The sequence below is a fragment of the Taudactylus pleione genome, unplaced genomic scaffold (genome assembly GCF_031769625.1).
Source record: "Taudactylus pleione unplaced genomic scaffold, aTauple2 ptg000005l, whole genome shotgun sequence".
NCBI lineage: Eukaryota > Metazoa > Chordata > Amphibia > Anura > Myobatrachidae > Taudactylus > Taudactylus pleione.
The window spans coordinates 13974156-13998347 of NW_028284408.1; the positions used below are offsets into that span (position 1 = coordinate 13974156).

At 42.7% G+C, this 24192-nt stretch overlaps 1 protein-coding gene across 2 annotated transcripts in view; it reads right to left on the reverse strand.

Moving 5' to 3' along the window:
• Positions 1-5258: 5258 nt before the first annotated feature.
• EPSTI1 (epithelial stromal interaction 1) overlaps positions 5259-24192 on the reverse strand; it is a 124318-nt gene continuing 105384 nt past the window's right edge. For both annotated transcript variants that reach the window (XR_015878944.1, XM_088476455.1), the window contains 2 exons: positions 11258-11336; positions 5259-8480 (listed from right to left, as the gene is read on the reverse strand). Coding sequence is in view for 1 of the 2 variants with exons in the window: in XM_088476455.1 (XP_088332581.1) it covers positions 8475-8480; positions 11258-11336 (85 nt within the window). In the remaining variant the exon portion in view is untranslated. The remainder of the gene's footprint in view (positions 8481-11257; positions 11337-24192) is intronic.

Below are 24192 nucleotides of genomic sequence, written 5' to 3' on the forward strand. Positions count from 1 at the left end.
GTACCATCTGCCTCCCGGGCCGGTACAATGTTAGTATTCCATGGCCGCCTGGCTGTGGAAGCACTGTCAGGCAGATGATGCTTTAACTCCGACGGGCGGCTGCCCAGCTGCGCTGCTAGAGAGATCTGAGTTGCAGAGGCTAATAAAAAATAGCTGCCCCCACACCAAGCTACAAAGAAATGGCCACTTTCAGCCAATGGGGAGCCAGGTTTCCTTTCCCAGGAACCCTAAGAGGCTGGAAAGTGGAAAAAAGGGTGTGGGGCTTATCGGGGAGTCTGTCAGGGAAGAGGAGCTGAAAAAGAAGTTTTATGACACCCAGTGAGGAGAGAGACAGTGAGGGCAGAGGTGAGGAGTGCTCCAGAGTGCAGGAGAGTCTGCTTCCTGTCTTCTCTATAGAAACCAGGTGAGTGTGTGTGTCTATCTCATATCTATCTATCTATCTATCTATCTATCTATCTATCTATCTATCTATCTATTATATCTTCTATACAAATTATATGTGTCAATGTGGTATAAACTTTGCAATGGGGGGGTGTTGTTTTGTTCTTTATAATGTCCATGGGAAGAATTCAATTCATCATGATGCTGAATAGCCATGGGAGGCAGTTCCCGGGGCTATTCAATTCAGCGTGCTTTTGAATCAGAGAACGACGGTTCTCTCAACTTAACTTGGGTGTTTAGTCGCGAGTACCGGCATTCTCTTACTAAAGTGCCGGCCGTGCGGCTGTTAACGCCGCGCTAAGCCAGCAAACAGCCACACAGGAGGGAGGGTGCAAGAAGAAATCCTTTACCCCGACCAAACTTCATGTTGCATTGAATAGCTCCAGTAGATCCCTCCCAGGGCTATTCAACATTGCTTTGAATTGAATTGCCCTGCATGTGTGTGGACTTAAATGTGTCTGTATGCATGTACATATTAGTGTTCCCACTAGGTACTTTTAGCAGGGCACTACGCCCTGCCCGTTTTGTGATTGTTGAATTGCACCCCGCCTTCTCCGGGTCAGACACACACACTGTGTGAAGCAAAAGGGGTAGGCGGAACAAAGGGCTGGATGCAGCTGCTCAACCCAGCCCCAGGAGACGGGAATAGATGATAATTGTTTATAGCTCTTTGTCATAACAATTTTACCCTCATATACTTAATTTGCTATGTAAACCACACACACATTGCACAAACCATGCTGCCAGCATTGTTGTCATGCCCATTTTTACATTCACTAGTAGAAAAACTGGGCCACTTGCTTGTGTCTACCCCCAGGCTGAAAGTTGCCAGCCAGCCCCTCTAATGTACAATGGTTCCTAGTATTACTAATCAGGGCCGCCATCAGGGGGGGACTGCCGGGACAAGCCCAGGTAAGCTCTCCCGCTCCGCCTAACAGCCGCAGCCGGACACTCCGGGGGGCCTGTCTTCTCCTAACCCCTGCCAACGCACAAGCCCAGGGATGCCCTCCAGCTTCACCTCCTAAAAGCAGTGGCCGGACACCCGGGGAGCCCTGCCTGCTCCCTAGTATTGCCGACAGCCCACCCGTACCGTACATCCATCGCCATGTAGGAACTGCCGCTGCCCTGTGAGCTCTATAGTCTTGCTCAGCAGTGCAGCAGCAGTTTCTGCTGTAACACAAGTTCTTCCTACCTGCAAGACTTCTGGGAGTGCAACGCTTACCCGTGACATCACGTCATGTTCCCTGCTAAGAGAGGAGCCGCCGGCCACGTGGGAAACCCGGACCAGCTAACAGTAAGAAAAGGGGACACAAGCTGGAAAGACAAGGGGGCAGAAGGCTGGAAAGACAAGGGCCAGTTGTCTTGAAAGATGGTGGCAGGAGGCTGGAAAGACAAGGGGGGCAGGTGGCTTGAAATACATGGGGCAGGAGACTGGAAAGATGGGGGCAGGAGGCTGGAAAGACAAGGGGGAAGGTGGCTTGAAAGACGGGGCAGGAGGCTGGAAAGACGGGCAGGAGGCTTGAAAGATGGGGCAGGAGGCTGGAAATACAAGGGTTCAGTTGGCTTGAAAGACGGGGGCAGGAGGCTGGAAAGACACGGGGACTGGTGGCTTGAAAGACGGGGGCAGGAGGCTGGAAAGACAAGGGGACAGGAGGCTGGAAAGATGGGCAGGAGGCTGGAAAGACAAGGGGGCAGGGGGCTGGAAGACAAGGGGGCAGGAGGCTTGAAATGTGGGAGCAGGAGTCTGGAAAGACAATGGTTCAGTTGGCAGGAGTCTTTCAGGCAGGAGTCTGAAAGACAAGGGGCAGGTGGCTTGAAAGACAGGGGCAGGAGTCTGGAAAGACAAAGGGGCAGGAGTCTGGAAAGACAAGGGGGCAGGAGACTGGAAAGACAAGAGGGCAGGAGGCTGGAAAGACAAAGAGGCAGGAGGGTGGAAAGACAAAGAGGCAGGTGGCTTGAAAGACAAGGGGGCAGGTGGCTTGAAAGATGGGGGAAGGAGGCTGGAAAGACAAGGGGCAGGAGGCTGGAAAGACAAAGGGGAAGGTGGCTTGAAAGACAAGGGGCAGGTGGCTGGATAGACAAGGGGGCAGGAGGCTTGAAAGATGGGGGAAGGAGGCTGGAAAGACTAGGGGCAGGAGGCTGGAACGACTAGGGGACAGGAGGCTGGAAAGACAAGAGGCAGGAGGCTTGAAAGACAGGGCAGGAGGCTGGAAAGACAAGGGGGCAGGAGGCTTGAAAGATGGGGGATGGAGGCTGGAAAGACTAGGGGGCAGGAGGCTGGAAAGACTAGGGGGCAGGAGGCTGGAACGACAAGAGGCAGGAGGCTTGAAAGACAAGGGGCAGGTGGCTTGAAAGACAAGGGGCAGGTGGCTGGATAGACACTGGGGCAGGGGGCTGGAAAGACAAGGGGGCAAGAGGTTTGAAATACAAGGGGGAAGGAGGCTGGAAAGACAAGGTGGCAGGTAGCTTAAAAAATGGGGGCAGGAGGCTGTAAAGACAAGGGGCCTGATGGATGGAAAGAAAAGGGGGCAGGTGGCTTGAAAGATGGGAGCATGAGGCTGGAAAGACGAGGGGCAGATGGCTTGAAAGTTGGAGGCAGGAGGCTGGAAAGACAAGGGGGCAGGAGGCTGGAAAGACAAGGAGGCAGGAGACTTGAAAGATGGGGACAGGAGGCTTGAAAGACAAGAGGCAGGTGGCTTGAAAGATGGGGTCAGTAGGCTGGAAAGACAAAGGGGCAGGAGGCTGGAAAGACAAGGGGGCAGGTGGCTTGAAAGATAATCTAGAAGGTTATTTGGGATACTTAATAAAATCCACATCTCTGCCCATTTATTACAGCTATATCCACTATAAATAAACCATAGTAGGTCATCAAGAAACTTTATAAGATTATGTGTCTCTTCTTTTCAGTCATATCTTCCTCCTCACCATTTTTCTTCCCTTTTCTCCCCCCCCCCCCCTCTCTTTTTCCTGTTTCTATAAGGGAATAAGGAAAAATGCGGACAATTTATTCATTTCGAAATATTCCTATTAATTATAGTTATTTTTATATATACTATTTTTACTTCAATATATATTCTTTCTGTATTATCAATTTCTTTTGATCAATATCAATATCATTATCATAATTTACACTATACAGAAAAATCTTTTTATTTTTATTTTTCATGTTTTCATATATATTTATATTGAAAAAATATGTGCATATTTTAGCATGTCTAAATTAATTTTGTGCTGTTTATCTATATAGCAACCTTCCACAATGGTTGAAAGTAAGAGAAAAAGAGAAGAAAGGGAAGCAAGTATTTACTCTGTAGAGTGATTCACTTCATTTTGTAATATGTACGTTTTAAAAATAGAGATCTGGAATCGTTTCACATTTCAGTGTTTAACCTGCTACCTGTGCAATTATCTCTAGCTAGAATACATCACAAGTTCTGACAAAATCTCTTAGCTAGAAATAATCACAAGTTCTGACGAACTGTCAGAACTTAAGAATAATGTTAAGTGAAGTTTATTTTCCTTTTTCTTCTTTTGGCTTCTTGTGATTGTGGTCTCACCAAAAGAAGTCCCAATTAACCTAACCTAATCCTTTCTGAAGATGTTTGAGAGTAACACTGTCTGAAAAAATCGAAACAAAGAGAAATGCAGAAATCTTTTTAATTGGATACCCAAGATTTTTTTTGGTTATGTTTTATCATAGCAATTACTTGCAATATAATGCAGATTGATATGTTTTATAAAGTTGCATAAGGTAACTTGAGATGGATACAAAGTTGCACATTCTCTTATTATATATCTGAACTAACCCTAGAGTTCCACAGCTGGTATTTCAACTTGACAGTTGAAAATGATCCTAATTATGCAAACAAATCTCTGGCCACATAAAAAGAGCGACTTGTCTCCCCAAATCATGCTCCTGATGAAGGTGTGAGAACACACAGAAACGCGTTGAGCAGAGCATTTTTCCAACACACAGAGTCACCTGTCTACAACATATGGCTGAACCTATCTCATCTGGGTATTAAGAACGGACTAGTTCAATATTGCATATGCCTCTAAGTTGTAGGACCCCAGAAAATCTGGTCAAGGTATCTACACCTATTGAAAAACCTCACCGGCCACCCATTCTTGTGTCATACAGAGATCCCGCAGCGAGATCGCGGTAACCAGAGACGCGGCAGCCAGATGGACAGTCTATATGGTATTATACCAGAAAGGATCTTACAACACAGCTCCTATTTACCAGGTTTCCCTCGACTATATCATCTGCAGGCTATTCTGAAACACAGTCCAAAGGAGAACTATCTCATTGATGCCGTACTGCTATCAAACAGTGGGTGAGGTCACCTTTTTTGTTAAAACCAAAGTATTTTTTTATGCCAGCATAACAAAAAGTATACCAGATACTGTATCTATTTGAGCCTTAAATGAGCTTTACAAAAAATAATGACACAAGATAACTGAATACTTTGGATTATAATTTTACTGTTTTTTTTATATACTCAGTGGCTCTGATTGTGTTGGATCAAGAACAATACACGTGCAAATGCACAAATAATACAGCTGTATTGTTTACAGACCACTAAAACGATTAGATTTAACTGCAATTTTATGTGTATAAAATTTAGGATAATTTTCTAATGATTTTAAGTGCATTTTTTATTTATTCAATTTATATATTTTGTTTATCATTTTTTATTTGTGTATTTTTTATTTTTATATATTCTCATTCTAAATGCTTTAATGTGATCTGCATATTTGTCTTTTGTACACTATTTTTTTTAATTAAAGAAATGTACTACTAAATTCCGTAAGAACTGATATGTTGTACTAGCGCAGCCAAATTTCTATTTACCGTTCTGTATTGAACTTTGTTTAATCAAAATATAGCAGAATCAAGGATACAAGAAATGGTAAATACAGAAAATGGTGAATATATGTGAAAGGATTTGTTAAATTTCCAGATCATTAAACCTTGCGGAAGCTACTGTTTCCATATGGTTTTAGCCTTTGATATATAAACCTTTATAACATTTACCAAGGCTGATAGCACTGTTTAGTATTGGATAACTATTGAAGGTGATAACATGTCTCAAAATGCTTCAGTTATTTGAATATGTATACTTACTTAAAGAGTAAAGCAAACTCAATCAAGTTTTTCTTTATTATTCAAGGAAGCCAAACAATTTTAACAGTTAATAAAATTTTTTATAGAAAATGATCACAAGAGCAACATATAGGCTCTTTGGTTATGGATGTTTTCTCATAATGGCACAATGGAAGGGAACATGTACAAGTAGTATAAATTGTGAAGTAGCACCATATTCATTTAGACCAAGCGTGGGGAACCTTTTTTCTGCCAAGGGCCATTTTGATATATATAACATCATTCGCGGGCCTGTTACAGGCCATGCTCCCTCCATGTGACATCACATGGGGCAGGGCCAGAATTGCCCTTGATTACAGCAATGCCCGGACCATCCTGAGGATGCTATGGGGAGCTGTAAGGGCAGCGGTGTACTATCAAAAGGGTCCTAAGGACGTTCCAGGTGGCACTGCTGCATAGATTCTTGCTGCAGGGTGCCATTCTGGGCACCCTGCTAGCCAGATGAGGCTAGCAGAGAAAAGCTCAGAGGGCCAGACCAAATGACTCAGAGGGCCTTATACGGCCCCTAGGCCTGAGGTTCCACAACTCTGATTTAGACCATACTTACAGTATGGCAGAGCCGTAACTAAACTTTTTGGTGCCCTGCGCCCGAGAGAGCATTGGTGCCCCCCCATTTTTTAAATAGGGACATAAGATAGTGCACCTGAAAAAGGGCCATGGACTCATGGGGAAGGGCCAGGGGAGGATTAGGGGAGGCCAGGTGATACTGGGGATAAAAGAAGAGGAAGCTACAAGTGAGAATGATAATGAACAGGAAAATTGACAGGCCCAAACAGCGCCCCCTGCCCTGCGGTGCCCTGTTCCATGGCACTGGTCACACTACCCTAGTTACAGCCCTGCAGTGTGGCAGTGTCCTAGTACCTGTTCAAAAGTTTCATCAGCAAGATAAAATTAAAGGGTTTAATGATGTTGTTGGCCATGCTGAATTACGCATTTATTTTGCTATTTATTTTTTTTAAAACAATAATGTAAAAATATATATTTTTTCTTGAGTCAAACTCCTTTAATTAAACTTCTCTTTTCTTTTGAATTCCTCTGGTGTTTTGGTGCTGGATACAGTATATGTTAGTGGATTATACAGAGGCCTTCAAAGTCCAAATATCTGCTACTGTACTTCCTGAGGAATTCAGAAGAAAAGCAGAGAACGGACAAAGATTACATAGAAATAAACTGTTTTTACTTTATTGAGAATTCGTGAATAGAAAGCAGTACATCATTTTGATTATCTTTTTTTGGTTAATTTTAGTATGATTTGTAATAACTTACAGTACCAATTTTAACATATAGATGTTCCTCTTATATCTGTTTTGATCTAAATGACTGGAGATGCTTGAAAATTTTAATCCAGTGTTGAAATTTGACAGATTGCCATGAACATGTTCTGAGTACAATTGTCCTTTGACCTTGTCCAACGATCTATAGTGCATCCTTAACTATTTGTAGTATGTCGTGCCTGCGGTCTCTGATGATAATGGATCCAGAGAAATGATGAGGTAGAAGCCACCTTAAATACACACATTCATCCCAGAGTTTAGCACCAGGGAAAGAATGTAGCTAGATACGCTGTGCCATTTTGGGTCCCTAAATAGTATTCTGCAGATCCAGGATATCAAGGTCCCCACAGGTAGTACAGAAGGCTGCCCACATTAATATGTGGTTTTCTGGAAGTGAAATGTATATAAAATGAGATATTGATTTTAGTAAATATTGTAAAAAATGTGTCCATAACCTTAACTGGTAAAGGTTTGAAAGAGGTAGAGCAGTAGAGGTATAGTATTCATTTTGATCATTATGTTACATCCTAAATAGGATATAAATAGCTTGTTCTATGCAATGAGCTCTGACTTAATCACATTTAGAATTTGTGGAAAATGGCTGAGAAGAGCTTACATACACCCCTTTTTGATTTGAGAAGCTCAAGTGTTAGGGTGCTAAAAAGGAGCCTACATGTAACATTTAGGGCGGAATTCAATTGATTTCGCGGCCCGCATCTCCCGTCTAAAGTGACAGGAGATCGCGGGCCGCTATTCAATTGTGCCAGCGTTTCACGCTGATCGCACCCAAAGTGGTCGGGTTTAGCCGCATAAAACGGCTAACCCCGACCAAAGTGCTGGGCGCGATCGCGAAAAGTGCCGTTTGGGCGCCCAAACAGGACACTTTTCGACGATTTCAGCCCGCACCCCTCTGGGGCTGCGAGCTGAAATTGAGCGCTAGCAGCTGATCGCACCCGACAGGAGCAACAATAGAATAGCTCCGTCGGGTGCGAAGGGGGGAATAATCAATTGAATTCCGCCCTTAGAGTGTTGATTAAAGCTTACATTTTCCATAGCTATTGAGCAAACTAATAGATGTTGTAGAGATAACTACATGACTATACAAACTAAAGGCCTGATTCAGAATTGGGAATAGAGTATGATAGAGCAAGTAACTGTACATCTTGGTAAAACCATGCTGCGCTGCAGGAGGGGCAGATGTTGATGTGCAGAGAGAGTTACATTTGGGAGGGGTGTGTCCTAGCTCAAATCTAAATTGCAGTGTAAACATAAAGCTGTGCAGCATTTGTGGGCTACATGCAGCAGCAGTAGCCAATATTTACCCTACATGCAAACAAAATGTATGTATTTGCTCCCCTTGCATTGCAACATGGTTTGTCCAGGTACACAGTAACTTGCTTTATCTTACTCTAGTCCCAAATCTGAATCAGGCCCTAAATACAGTCATGAAAACTTTTGTCTAATGTACTTGAAAGTAATGTAAAATTATTGACAATTTCTGTGTGACAAATCTTGGCAGCATTGGACATTTTGGTACAGTTCATCTGTAACAACAGTTTTTGGCTGTGTTTGGAAATCTCCTCAGGTGAACGTTAAGTCTGAAAGGAAAAGGAATATTCTGGGATTAGTAATCATGGTTATGTCACACAAAGCCAATCTACAAGGTGCACAGTAATTAGATCCTTACTTTATTTTTGATGCAGTCTTGGAAAAAATTTAAATACATGGGAAAATATAGGATATTTCCAGTGAAGGCTCTGTGGATTTCACATGTGGTCTATGCAATTATCCCAGACTTGGAATGGAATGCGAGCACCCAGTGGGCCACTTTTGGTAAGCAGAACTGGCGCTGCGGGATGAACATTTGCAGGTGGGGAGTTTGACTGGGGTGGTACACCTGCCAACCGTAACGCAGGTATCCTAAAGGCGATCTCAGAGAGGACAGAAACTTCCCGTGGAGTAGAAGGGCAATAGCCCCTACACGGAACAGGGATCCTTCTTTGTGCTACACTTACCAATATGCAGTTACTCCAGACAATTTATTCAACAATGTATGAATTTCACAAATTTCTGTGCTGATATATTCTCCCTTATCCTAAAATATTAGGTATGTTACAATACCCACTGCTCATCTGATACATCAGCAAGACAAGCAGTAAGGTCAGTAATACACCTTTAAAATTCACAATTGGCTGTTCTCTTTCATTGTCACAGAGAGCCCACCAATTATTATTATGGGGAATTATTTCTAGGAAAAAGCCAACAAACTGGTATACATAAATTGCAACCTGGTATACATAAGTTGAAAGGGAAGCAGAAGTGTACATGTGAAGAACTGCCTGCCCCTTACTACAGTACATGCTGAAGCCAGGTGACTATGTGCCAGTGTGACCAACCTTCTTCCATAGAGCTGAACAGAGGTGACCAGACAGACTTTCTCATTCTGCTTTGCAAGGTCACAGTCAGAGCCGGCGGATTAAGGAAAAGGAAGGGTATGTGACTGTATGTATACATGTGTGAGACTGTATATATGGGTGCACTTGTGTAAATATATGTGTATATGTGTGTGTTGTAGGAAACAGTATGAATGACCACGGGACTACAGCCCGGTGGTTCAAATCCCGATGCCGGCAGCCCGCTGGTTGAAAATCCAGACAGCGCAGGTAAGTATACTATCCCTAACGGCCGCGAGTCTCATAACTACATCCCTGTGTAACAGTATGTATGTATCTATGTGTATATGTGTGAGACTATGTATGTAAGTATGTATGTATGCATCCCCAACCACCCCAATTTTGGTTGGACTGTCTTGCAAGTTTGGGGAAGTGATTTACACTCCCCCACGTGAGGTGTAGCCATGCAATTCCTTGTATCACAAATTATGCTCTTTAGGGCCCCAAGCCTTAATCCAGCTCTGGTCACAGCACTATCAGTGATTGGTTTCAGGCAATGGTAGAGATCCCAGTGACGGAATCCCATTCTCCCCTGTTTGCTGTTTGGGGATGTGTTTATGATAGTTGATGCAATGGAGCGTCTGTCTCCAAACCTATGAAACACCTATGTTTGGTGTTTCAGCAGGTACTTCCTACAGTACTTGTCCCAAGGTTTTTTCTTTTTATTCTCTAAAGTGCAATTCTTTCATCATTTTTATATATCTATAAAATATCTATCTGTTGATTAGCGCTGGGATAACAATCCCATTCTCCCTAAAAATGTGGCTGATTTATTATAATCCAGGCAGCCACTACCAGGCATAGAGACTACACAAAGTGCCTGCAGTCAGGTAATATACTGTATGTGTATTCGCAGTATATGTATAAGTAATATTTACCTTTACTGCTAATGCACCTTAAGACTCCTGGTTAGCATACTAATTATATTATTGAATATTGCAAAACATATGAGACATGCTTTTGATAGATACCAATGTTAATAATGTTTTATTGACTTAGAATTATTGACTTTTTATTTTTAATCAGTCATTTAATAAATATTATCCAGGGTGAAGTCGTTAAAGGATATCAGGTGTCTATTTATGGAATGAGTAAACAATTAATTGAGCTCTTTTGATTAATAAAATTTTTTAGCATTTAATGACATTGTTTTATTTGCTGGAGATACAGTATATCAGTTATTTCTGGGTATGAAGATTATATTTATGAAGATTATTTATCAAGTAGAATACATGTTTATCTTTATAAATTGAATATACTGAATATTTTGATAAGTGCATATATATATGAATTTATATTGTCTTACAGAATGGTGTGTAACTTATGGTACACACAGTGGGGCTGTTTTTGACTCAGGCTTCCGTGGCTGCCTGCAAATACAGCCACTTTGCATCTGATTTACAGCCTTATGCTAATGTAAAATTACAGGTAGCTAATGCAAGGTTCAGTGCATCTGCAAGTGCAAAACCCATTGATTTCACGCATTCCCTGTACGCACCACTTAGAATCGTACGGAGCTTTAGATACCTGCCCAAGACACTCCCATAACACTCCCTCAATACGGGGCAGTCCCATGCAGTAGCATTGTCACAGCCCAGTTCCAGACCATAGAAAGACAGATCTGGCCATTCAAAATAGGACGGAAAACTGCAAAAGTGCATAAATTTGCATCTGCGCAGGCACTGTATGCAAAGACTACCATTTACAATGACTTATCATTTGATTTTTTATTTTTTTTAAATGTACGACAAAAAATATAAAATTATTCATTAACCTGCACCATTATTTATTTTAAAGAATATTTATTTATATCTGTTTTAAAATTCCATGATATAATTAAAGCTGGCATTGCATAGGGTCTTGTCTACTTTATAAAACAATATGAAAAACATAAATAAAAACAACAATTTTAAAAATCTCACCCATGTGTTTGACACTCCGGAATATTCCTGTTCACTAGTATTTTGTCTTTGAAGTCTATCCAGGAAAGCACGGTTTACTCTGTAAGATATGAGAAGATGAGGTTACAGATTGTAACGTACTATTCTCCAGTCCTACATGAATGTATTTACATGGCAATGCTGAGATAAATACCTATACAATGCTGAATGATAAGCAGATTATAAACAAAACCTTTAGCAGCAGAAGGAATATATTATTCTTAAATGTGCAATTCCACATATACATTTTTTATTCTTTAAACATAAAGGGCTCTATTTAATAACGTTCCTATATACAAGTGGCATATTTTGCTTAGTATCGCAGTGATACTAGATACTGTACGTATATGTCAATGGTATTCAACATTAACAGTACTCATACAGGACACCTATGTGTGTTCCTTGTTTACACAGTTTCCGTACCTTTTCCTGAATTTTGTTTCTTAATTCACTAATAGTGTGCCAAATATTTACAAATAGTATTTTTTTGTCAGAAAGGAATTATTATTAAGTAGCAGATTAAGATGCATATTTTAAGAAAAAGGCGCATCTTGTGGCTAAGTCGTAAAGTCCCTGGTGCTACTTTGCTGTTTTATTAAATGAGATTTATAGTCACAAAGCTTGTTATAACTAGAGATGAGCGGGTTCGGATTCCAGAGATCCGAACTTAGGGGATCCGAGTCAGATCCGGACCAGCTCGAGTTTTCCCACCTGACTCGGATCTCAAAACGAGGCAAGACGTCGTCATCCCACTGTCTGTTTCTCGCGGGTTTTGGATTGTATAAAAGGTCCCGCAATCACCACCATTTTTCATTCCGGCTGTGGAGAGTGAAGAGAGAGGAGGCTGTGAAATTGTGAATATGCTGCTGCTGATGCTGTGCATAGGGGCTGGCTACTGTTGTCATTGTCACTCAGGGACTGGCTGCTTATGTCCATAGCTGGCTGTTGTCCATATATAGGGGCTGGCTGGCTTTTTTTTTTATCTCTGTGTGTGTGTGCGTTAGCCATACTTATCAGCAACGTAGGTGCGCAGGGGTGCTGTGCTGTCTGTGTCTCATTTATCAAGAGGCTGCTGCCTCATTCAGGGGTGCTCCCCCCCAGTGTGAATAAAATAAAAACAAATTTGGTTAACATGCACACACAAAATGTATCAGCAAATTAGGTGCGCAGGGGTGCTGTGCTGCCTGTGTCTCATTTATCAAGGGGCTGCTGTCTCGTTCAGGGGTGCTCTTCACCACCAGTGTGAAAAAAATTTAATCAAATTTGGCTAACATGCACACACAAAAATGTATCAGCAATTAGGTGCTGCCTGTGGCTCATTTATCAAGGGGCTGCTGTCTCATTCAGGGGTGCTCTCACCCCCAGTGTGAAAAAAAATAATATTTTTTCTGTGTGTGGTTGTGTGCATTAGCCGCAACATAGCTGCGCTGTAATTGCTTGGTGACACTGCTGTAAGACCGCAGTGAGTATGGAGGACAGTCACATGACAGGAGAGCAGGATCCACATGCCAGTCTTGCCAGCAGCAGTCATGATGACGATGCAAGGCAGTCAACGTCTTCTATGAAGGCCAAAGCACCCGGGCTTAAGTCAGGCCATGTAACAAACTCAACTTTTACCCTGTTAAAGAAAAAATTATCTAAAGCTAACTTAGCTTTAGAGAAGCAAAAGATTGACAATATGCCATTCACTACACGAAGTGGCAAGGAAAGGATAAGACCTTGGCCTTTATTTATGACTGGTGGTTCTAGTGATGATTTAAGCCCTTCTGCTTGTAGGAGAGGTACAAAAAAAATAGAATTGTTAAGACGAGTAAGACATCGGAACCAACTGTGTGCTCCGAAAAATCACTAATACCCGAGGAGAGTCTAAGTGTGTCCGTGGTTGCCATGTGTTAGCCTGACCTTTCAAATACTGTACTTGAAGAGGATCCTCCTTCCACCATTTGTGTGCCCTCTGCAAATGTGGGGATGAGCAGCACAAGTCAACATGCTGACGTAGAAATCGAGGATGCTTCTGTGGAATTGCAACAGGAGGATGAGGAGGATATTTAGTTAGTTGGCGATAACAACAAGGATGATCGGGATGTTGATGATGATGAGGATGTTGCTGCAGAGGATATTTGTGTAAAAACTGTAAATCAGGCAACAGTTGTTGCCCATTGTGGGAAAAATCCCATGTTGCCATGCATGAGCAAATGACCAAAAAATCCACTTCCATTGTGTGGAATTATTTCAACCCAAATCTAGACAACCTTTGCCAAGCCATTTGTAACTGTTGCCATGTAACAGCGAGTAGAGGTCAGGACCTTAACCAGCTAGGAACCTCCTCCCTGTTATGTCAATTGCAGCGCATTTCAAATTCTGATACTTTGGGGACAAAAAAACAAACAACAATAAGTCCAGTGTCACCTAGCTGCTCCCTTCTATCTGGATCCAAGCGCCTGCAATCTCCACCACCAACACCTGCATCATCATCAATATCCTCATTCATGATCGGATTGGAACATCCAATTTCCTAAGGACTGACTCCTCTCCTATCCGTTGTTCCTCAGAACGATCCTTGAGTACTACGCCTGCTGCTGCTGTTACTGTCGGTGGATCTTCATTCCAGAAGGGGGCCAGGAAGAAGACTACTTTTAGTAGTTCAACCAAACAATTTACTGTCACACAATCCTTTGCATTTGCGAGCAAGTATGACAGCAAACACCCAGTTGCGCAGCAGATTACTGATGTCATAATAGCTATGCTGGTATTAAATGTGCATTCAGTATCAACCATTAATGCAGTGGGTTTTAGACAGTTGATGGAGGTTCTGTGTCCCCGCTACCATGTTCCTTCTAGATTCCATGTCTCTATAGAATTCCAATTCCCAATCTGTACAAGGACATTAAAAAAAAAACGTATTAATGTCCTCCGAAATGCCGTTGTGCCCACTCTGTGTATCACCAGTTTCACTAATAGGCGTAGCGCTGAGAACTCTGGGAAATCATTGCAATATGGCTTACCCCACTTGGACTCTCCTCGGGATGTGTGATTTCTGACAATGCCAATATTGTGCGAGCGTTACATGTGGGTGAATTTGAACACATCCCATGTTTTGCTCACACAATTAATTTGATGGTGCAACATTTTTTTTTTAAATGACAGGGGTGTGCAGGAGATGCTCTCGGTGGCCCGAAAGATTTCTGGACATTTTCGACATTCAGCAACTGCGTGTCAAATATTGTAGCACCAGCAAGAATGTAGTAACTAGGTGGAATTCTTCCCTCTATATGCTTCAGCAGATGGAGGAGCAGAAAAAGGCCATCCAAGGCTACACTACGTCCTATGACATAGGGAAAGGAGCGGGAATGCACTTTAGTCAAGCGCAGTAGATAATAATTTCCGTGTTGTGCAAGGTTCTCAAACCCTTTGAACTTGCCACATGTGAAGTTGGTTCAGACACTGCCAGCTTGAGTCAGGTCATTCCCCTAATCAGACTTTTGCAAAAGAAGCTGGAGAAACTGAAAGGAGGAGCTGAAACAGAGTGATTCTGCTAAGTATGTCGGACTTGTAGATAAAGCCCTTAATTCGCTTCGACAGGATCCAAGGGTCATCAATCTCTTGAAATCAGATCACTATATTTTGGCAACCATACTTGGTCCTAGGTTTAAGTCATACCTTGTGTCTTTCTTTATGACGGACATAAATCTGAAAAGATTCAAAGAGCTGGTGGTGAAAAAATTGTCAGCTCAAGCGGAACGTGACACGGCAGCATCTCCTGCAGTTTCTGCAGCTGCCAGGAAAAAATTTAATTTTCCTAAGAGACCCACTGCTGGTGGTGATGCAGATCATTCAGCAAAACCTAATGACATCTGGTTGGGTCTGAAAGAACTGCCTACAATGAGTGACATGTCTACTGTGACTTTGTCTCACACGGTTACCATTCAGTGAATGGTGGATGATTATTTTAGGGATAGCATCCAAATAGGCATGTCACTCAGTCAGTTTCACTACTGGCAGGAAAAAGAGGCAATTTGGAGTCCCTTACACAAACTGGCATTGCTGTACTTAAGTTGCCCACCCTCCAGTGTGTACTCTGAAAGAGTTTTCAGCGCAGCAGGGAACCTTGTCAGTGATTGGCGTAGGAGGTTAATTCCCCAAAATGTGGAGAAGATGATGTTCATTAAAATGAATTACAAATTCCACAAGGAAGACCTTTACTAGCAATTAAGTAAAAAAAATACAGAAGTGTCTGTAATGGTGGATTCCAGTGGTGACATACTAATATTGTGTGAAGAAGAGGAGGATGCACACACTGATGGGGATGACGATGACGAAATCTAATCTAATGTATTGTAAAGCCAGTTTGTGTATGGGATCATTGCCACCAATGTCCACTGCGCATTGGCAGCTTGTTTTGTGGGGGGTCCAAACAAACCAATCATTTCAGCCACAAGCAGCAGTCCCTGTCGCTGAAGTGATTGGTTTGTTAAACTGTGAATGTCCTGTTTCATATATACAACATAAGGGTGGGTTGATGGGCCCAAGGACAATTCCATATTGCACCTTTTTCCTTTCCATTATGTGCTGGTTGGGGCATTGCTGCCTGACATTTTTAATGTTAGGGTTTATGATTGTCCAGAAATTGTAATGGCCACAGAGAGCATCACCTAGATGCCCCTTTCATGTTTTTTAAAGAAAATTCTGAACCAACTGCTGCTTGTTGTGTCAACCCAGCGGCACATGTCACACAACAGTGACATTCAGCCAAGGGTTCTCAGCCCTCATCCTGCTTTATGGCCCAAAGGCCACCAGTCATCACTCCTCACCAGCCCTCAAGGCTGTAACGGCAACAACTTGCCAAAAATTCCAGCCCTCATGGCTGTTGCAGGACTGGCTCCTTCCTAATCAAAGCTCTGTATTCCACTACTACTCAATCCAGAGGCTGCATCAACAATTAACTATCAACTATCAATTCTTCAGCCAGTGGCTGCACCAATTATCAAGTATCAACTATTCTTTCTTCAGCCAGTGGCTGCACCAATTATCAAGTATCGACTCTTTTTACTTCAGCCAGTATCTGCACCAACTATCAATTCTTGAGCCAGTGGCTGCAACAATTATCAAGTATCAACTCTTCTTACTTCAGTCAGTGGCTGCACCAATGATCAAGTTTCAACTCTTCTCTCTTCAGCCAGTGGCTGCACCAATTGTCAAGTATCAACTCTTTTTACTTCAGCCAGTGGCTGCACCAACTTTCAACTATCAATTCTTCAATCCTTAAGGGGTACCCCAACCATCATCTTTGCACTGTCCTCAACTCTATTTATCACTCAGTTTTGAGCCAGCTAGCTGGATGCAACCTTTTGGCCCATAACTAGATGAAAAAATCAATATTGTGAGCTGTGATGTGGTCAAAATTAATTGACTGGAAACGAGTGGAAATAAATGTTATTGAGGTTAATAAAACTGTAGGAACAAAAACAGGCCAATTTTATGTGATTTTAGCTGTTTTTATGATTTTATTAAGAAAAAAATCCAGATCCAAAACCAAAACTGAAAAACAAAACACGGAGGTGAGGTTTGGCAAAACTAATCCAGATCCAAAACCAGGGGAGATCCAGATCCAAAACCAAAACACAGGGGTCGGCGCACATCTTTAGTTATAACTTTGTGTTTTGACATCTAGCAGATATATATTCAGCGCTGGTTGATGTTTTATCTTTAGAAGTATAGTTTACAGGGTACCTACTGTACACCAAATCTGCCATTTTTAGAGTTTTCACCTGTTTGTTTGCTCCTGGTCAACTCAAAAACTACTGGACCGATCTTGCAAAAACCTTCACTGTGCTATTTGGTATATGTCAGGGAATAGGATAGACTATACATCATCGCACCCATACACAAGGGGGGAAAGTACTGTAGCAAACAAAAAACCTAACTGGGTACTAGGCCATGTGGCCTTAGGGCGTGTGGTGAGGGCAAGGCATGGCTAATGTAAATCTACGTGTGTATGGCTGTGTCATCTCAGGGTGAGTGGTGGGTGAAGGTGCAGCTGCCAATCTGTGTAACGCTGCCAATCAAATAAAAAAAAAGTTTGCAGCAGCAATTTTGAAGCAGACGAAGCCGCGGGTAACAGCTAGTTGTTGTATAAATTGGTACATCTCTGTTTCATTTACGAGTCTTACAATAATATTACATTCTTGTAGAGTAATAGGAGATGCTTCACACTCTGTAACTGTCTATGGCCCTCATTCAGAGCCGCACGTTAACAACAGTACGCTCGTTGCGTTCCGATGTTGACTAACCGCGCATGCGTCGGTGTTACACTGCGCATGTGCGTACGGCAGATTGCGAGCTTTTTTTCTCTCGTTCCTAAAATAGCGTACAGGAAGTGACATGTCAAATGTGATTGACAGAACAGGGCGTTTTTGGGTGTTGACGGGGGTGGAGATGAAAAAACGCAGGCGTGGCGAGGCGTTTTTGGGGCGTACATACATTAGCAGATGCGAACGTCAAATGTGTTCGGACCGTCTCATACGTCACTGAAACATCCGCTTTCCCTTCAAAATGCTCGCACAGCTTAGGGTCAGGATTACTCGACCACATTGGCGATGGCCTTCTCCTCCGTCCCGGGACTCCACGATGGTGCAGCGATTAATCGCGGCTGGTCAGTAAAGTAATTAGTGTTGGATTGAAATCCGGCTTGGTATGTGTTTGGAAAGCAGTTTATTGGGATAGCACAAAAGCGTACGCAGGTGGAAATCAGAGCTGCTAATGTCATGATTACACAATCAATTAGCGTACATTTTTGGGGTTTTATTTTGGCCACAATTTGTTGGTTATGGCCTATTGTAACAATAATGTCATCATCTTTTAATTAGCTCCCCTTTTTTTTGGTTTACTGTGGAATTTGCATCGCTATGTGATTTTTGAAACGTTCCTTAAAGAGGCGTTTTTTTTTTTTTTAAGAGGGTCAGTTTTTGCCTTTAGGGCCAGGATTAAATGTAACCCATTTGTACAATAATGTCACAATACAATGTCAGTTTTTTGTTTTTAATTTATTGTTTAAACACAAACAAATTGGCCTAATATTTTGTTGCCTTTTTTTGTGGCCAAGATATTTGATCCAAAAAAAAAAAAACCATAACTGCTAACATAAGCGTAAATACAAAATTTAAAAACATTTCACAAGAAAGGAGAGGGAAGTTTTGACCAGAAAGGAATATGAGCCAAGCGCAGAAGGAGTGTGGGAAAAGTCGCCATTGCTGTCACCGTTTTCTCGCCCGTTTGGCTGGGTGAGGGTGGGCGCCAGACCGGGTCCGGGATGCCATCGGGCTGGCCTGTCCAGAGGCAGATGTTGTGGCCTCTGGACTAGGCACAGGGCTAGGCACATTTGGAGGATTGCCTGATGTTGTGCCAGAGGTGGAGGATCCGGATGTTCCGGCAGGAAGGGAGGTCGGCTCCACCATGTGCTGGCGAACGAGCTGCTCCAGGGCATCGGCGATGCGGATGTTGGCCCTGGTATTTTCCGCCAGGGCCTGAGCAATGGTCACGTTGGCCGCAGCATTTTGCTCCAGGGCCTCAGCCACCCGTATCAGACTGGCGTCCATCCTCTGCAGAATCTCCGTATGGCAATCCGATTTAAAATTGAGTTCTGTGAGGAGGCCCACTGCCTGCGAGGGGGCACGCCCTGGACTGGCTTCTGCAGGGTCCTCAGCCGGATGTACTGGTTCCTCCCCTGCAGAGCCAGCAGAAATTCTGCGGCCAAGGCTCCCCTCTGGAGCAGACTCATCCGCCTCTGTCTCTGTTAGGAAATTGGAGAAAAGACTCACATTAGAATCTACATATTGGCACAATAGCATTTCAGAGTTGGTGACATCACAAGACTTACCTTGGCCAACATGAGGAGCCGCAAAGTCTGGCATGTCCGTATCCATGTTGGACACGCCAAACACCTCCACAGCCTGCACACACCCCTGTGCCATCTCTTCTAAGTCTGTCAACTCCAATGACACAGGGGTGGGACCCCCACCTGTCCCCCTTGCATGCCTAGCCCTGTCTGCAAGTTTTTGTTTGAGACGATATTTGAAGTCTGCCCATCTGTGGAATGAATTTGGAACCATTATCCTTTTTTTTACAATGGGGTTTGTTTATAGGATGGGAAAGTGTTTACTTACCGCCGTTTGACATCCCGGGCTAGACGGACATAATCACCCACCCTATTTGTTTGAAAATAATCATGGAGACAAAATGCATGAAGGCCTTACCGCCGGATTTTTGGCCATTGTTTCCCTGGTCTGAAGCCATGTTTCTGCTTCCAGAATGAAATCAACCAGAAATTCAATGTGATTTCGTGACGTATTTATACATGCGTCCTTTGTTTGCGGCCGCATCATTGATTGTGCGTCCCTATGATTCATCCTTAATTTGTGCGGGAAAATAAACACTATTTATGGCTTGGTGTGTGTGGAGTCGAGGTGGGGTTGTTGGAGTGTTGTCGGTTAAGTTGTTTGGATTTGGTTGTTTGCGGTTGGAGGATTTGGCAGAGTTGGTTTTTTGTTTGTTTTTGCTACATTTCTTTTGTTTTTCCGTTCGCATTTTTTTCATTTTTTCCACATCCTTTCCTGATTTGGTAAGTTTTGTGCAGTCAAATTTGTGGCCAATTGGTGTCTTCTTCTGTTTTGTGGTTAGTTAATTTTTTTAACACTCATTTCATCTTTTTTATTTTTTTTTGGTTTTCGGACCCAAAGAAGTTTTTTTGGGAAATCTTATATATTCGAGTTGGGTAAGTCCATTTTTTGTCTTGCATTTGCGAATTAATTACCGCATTTTTGACTGTTGGTGTAGTGACTTGCATTTGCGAAATAATTTACGCATTTTTGACTGTTGGTGTAGTGACTTGCATTTGCGAATTAATTACCGCATTTTTGACTGTTGGTGTAGTGACTTGCATTTGCGAAATAATTAACGCATTTTTGACTGTTGGTGTAGTGACTTGCATTTGCGAATTAATTACCGCATTTTTGACTGTTGGTGTAGTGACTTGCATTTGCGAAATAATTAACGCATTTTTGGCGGCTTATTCATCATGTAATCCAGTTTTGCTTTTCCCTTTTCCATTTTTTGGGTCCATTTGAACCCTATTTGACGTACGGTGTGCAATGTCGTTTTCATCGATGGCCAAATGTGTGTTTCCGCTATTTTCTGTGTTGGCTTGCAACAATTTGAATAAAAAAAAATCACCCTCTAAATTTTTGAAGTCTCATTGTTGGCTTTTTTACAGTTTATACGTATCATGACAATACCCCGGCATGTAAGCAGCTATGGATGGTATCAGAAAGCTAAGTTGTTTTTTGTTACTTTTGGGGTGGGTCAAAAGCCTTACATTGTAAACTTTGAATTTCAGGTAGATCTGGGGCGAATTGTTCTGGCCCTGCTCCCGGAAGACGACCAACCTCAAACTCGTCCCAGGCGTAGGCATCGTAGGCATGCAAGGCCCCAGATATTTCGAACACGTGTCACCCTTTTTGGAATGCCCGATGATGAGGTTTTAAGACGCTACCGTCTACCTCCCAAAATCATCATAGACACTCTCTCATTAATAGAAAGTGATCTTGAGCGGCAAATTGACAGTCCAACAGCAATACCACCACTGACGCAATTTATGGCGGTGTTACATTTCTGTGCCTCAGGATCGTTTCAAACAACGGTGGGAATAGTGGCGGGCATCTCCCAATCCTCCTTTTCCAGGATCCTGAGGGCAGTGATGGAGGCACTTTTCAAGCACCTCCATCATTTTATTAAAATGCCTTTGGATATGGGTGCCCTTAGTGTGGCCAAGGCCAATTTTTACCAAATAGCTGGCTTCCCACACATCATAGGGGTTGTGGATGGTACTCACATACCACTTCAGCCTCCAGCACGGCTGGAGGCAATATTTAGAAACAGGAAACACTATCACTCCCTGAATGTAATGGTGGTATGTGATGCCTCCCTCCAGATCCTGTCCCTGAATGCTAAATTACCCGGAAGTGCTCATGACTCCTTCGTCATCCGGCAATCAGGGATATGGCAGAAATTAACCAACCTACAAGCTGGTGATGCGTGGCTTCTGGGTAAGTGGAGACCTTTAGTACATAACAATGTTAAGCTTGATACACAGTGTTCCTGATGTGGTCTATTTTTGTTCACAGGAGACAGTGGATACCCTTGCATGTCCTGGCTGCTCACTCCTTATTTGGCTCCCACACCAGGGCCACAAAGTGCGTATAATTCCGCACTTACAGCCACCAGGCAAGTGGTGGAGCGCTGTATCGGCCTTTTAAAAGGCCGATTCAGATGCCTCCACCGCTCTGGTGGCGAGCTCATGTATGTGCCGGATATGGTGTCGAAAATTGTGGTCCTGTGTGGGATATTTCACAACATTGCCATAAGGAGTGGTGTCCCAATGCAGCCAGAGGATGCCTTACCTGAGGATGGCCCCCCCGAGGTTGGTCGAAGGTCAGTATGTGGGGGGGCCATACGCGATGATGTGGTGGCCAGATTTTTTAGGTAAGTTTGAACAAAACTCCAGTGTTTATACCTAATGTGTTTGTGTTTTTTGGCGAACATCTAATTTATTTTTATTTTTCTCACCATCTTCTGTTTGTTCACATAATCTTTGGCACTCCAACGCTCACTACTTCCTGCTACCCTTACCAAACCTGGATCTGGTCCTTTTGGGCATATATTCTGGAACCCATATCGCAACGCCATGTTTGTGGAATCATGTTGGCATGGTCCTTCGTCAACCAGTTCTTGATTTTGTGTTTTTATTTAATTATTTCTTGGTATGTGTTGTATTTGAATTTATCACTGTGTATTTTTTTTGGGAGTGACCACTTTGTTTTCTCTGTTATGTTGTGAATAAATGTTTGAAGAGTGAAATGGTCTTCCTTTTTTGGAACGTTAACAGCAAGTGTAACCAGGTTAACACAAGTTACATTTGACTAAGGGGTAAACCAGTACTGACGCCAGTTGAGCTAAACTGAAATATGTTTTCAGCTTCCCAATCCACACCAAAAGGAAGCCTGGCCCAACCTTGGGATTTGTAAGATTGGCCTAAGCAGCTTGCGCACCAAGTAGGAACCTGGAAAATGTAGAAATATGTAATTGACACTACACCCAAAAAGGGAAATGACATTGTTACTGTTATGTGTTTCTTGTGTCTGTTTGACATACAAAGACAAAACACAATCTAACTTTTAAAAAAGGGAAATCCTTGCAGGAACAGTCTACTTATGTCAGGCTAAACTATCTTGGTTTTGGTTTTTAAAAATGAGCCACAACGTATATTTGTCTTAATAAATTTAATTGGAAAATAGAACAAAAATAAAAAAACTAATGCCGAAGGAGGCCAGACAGCCGGTCGAGGGCCACCAGAATGCCGATGACATGTTGGCGCATCTGCCCCACAACATCCGCCACCTCTTGCCGACGCCTCTGTTCCTCTGTGGGTGAGAAAAGTGTGTGGGTTAATACAACAATAGGGAATCCACAGAAAAATAAAAAATAAAAACCAAATCACTCCTAAACCCAAAAACAAAAATAAAAAGGGTGGGCTGGCAAAAATACAAGGCCTAGGTACAAATTCCCACAGGTATGATATGTGTATGTTTAAATCACCAGGAAGAGGTAAAGGCAAACCTTCACAATCAACAAAAGTCAAGCCACAAAAACACGAAGAAAGGCACGACACATGATTACATACAAACAGTTTGTGCTTTAAAAAAAAAAAAAAAAAAAACATACCGGGAGACAAAACGGGAGCTCCGGGCAAACCTCCATGATCCTCCTCGGAGGATCCGTCATTACCCAAAGAATGGGGCGGAGTTATGATGGACTCCGGGGAGGGGGTAATTGGAAGAGGGGTGGGTGGAGGAGAGGGGGAAGTGGGACGGAGGGGAAGGAGGCCCGACATTTCCGGGAGAGGGTCTGGGAAGGATGGGGAGGAGTGGGGAATAGGGGAAAGATTTGGGGTGGAGTGTTGGCTGGGGGTTGGGGATAGTGGGCGGGAACGCCGTCTGGACGGACGGTGACGGCGGAGTCTTGGCTGTCCCCCTAAAATATGTCAAAGAAATTGCGTTTAGTTTATGGACAAATCCGGGCAACCAAACTAAAAAAAAAAAAAAAAAAAAAAATACCAAATAGCAGTAGAATTAAAAAATCAGAAATAGAGGGGAAACATGCACACGCAGATATGAGTACAAATAATAAATAGAACAGACAGGAAAACATGCAGACGCAGATATGTGTACAAATAATAAATAGAACAGACAGGAAAACATGCAGACGCAGATATGAGTACAAATAATAAATAGAACAGACAGGAAAACATGCAGACGCAGATATGAGTACAAATAATAAATAGAACAGACAGGAAAACATGCACACGCAGATATGAGTACAAATAATAAATAGAACAGACAGGAAAACATGCATACGCAGATATGAGTACAAATAATAAATAGAACAGACAGGAAAACATGCACACGCAGATATGAGTACAAATAATAAATAGAACAGACAGGAAAACATGCACACGCAGATATGAGTACAAATAATAAATAGAACAGACAGGAAAACATGCAGACGCAGATATGAGTACAAATAATAAATAGAACAGACAGGAAAACATGCACACGCAGATATGAGTACAAATAATAAATAGAACAGACAGGAAAACATGCAGACGCAGATATGAGTACAAATAATAAATAGAACAGACAGGAAAACATGCACACGCAGTTTGCCCCACAAACACAAACATTAAAACCACAATACATAACACTTACTTGCCAGGATCTGCATGCGAAAGCATGCCAGCAAGCGGGGCGTTCGCCGTTGCAGGTCGGACCACCTGCGCTCCAGCTGCCCGATGTTGCGGCGTGAGC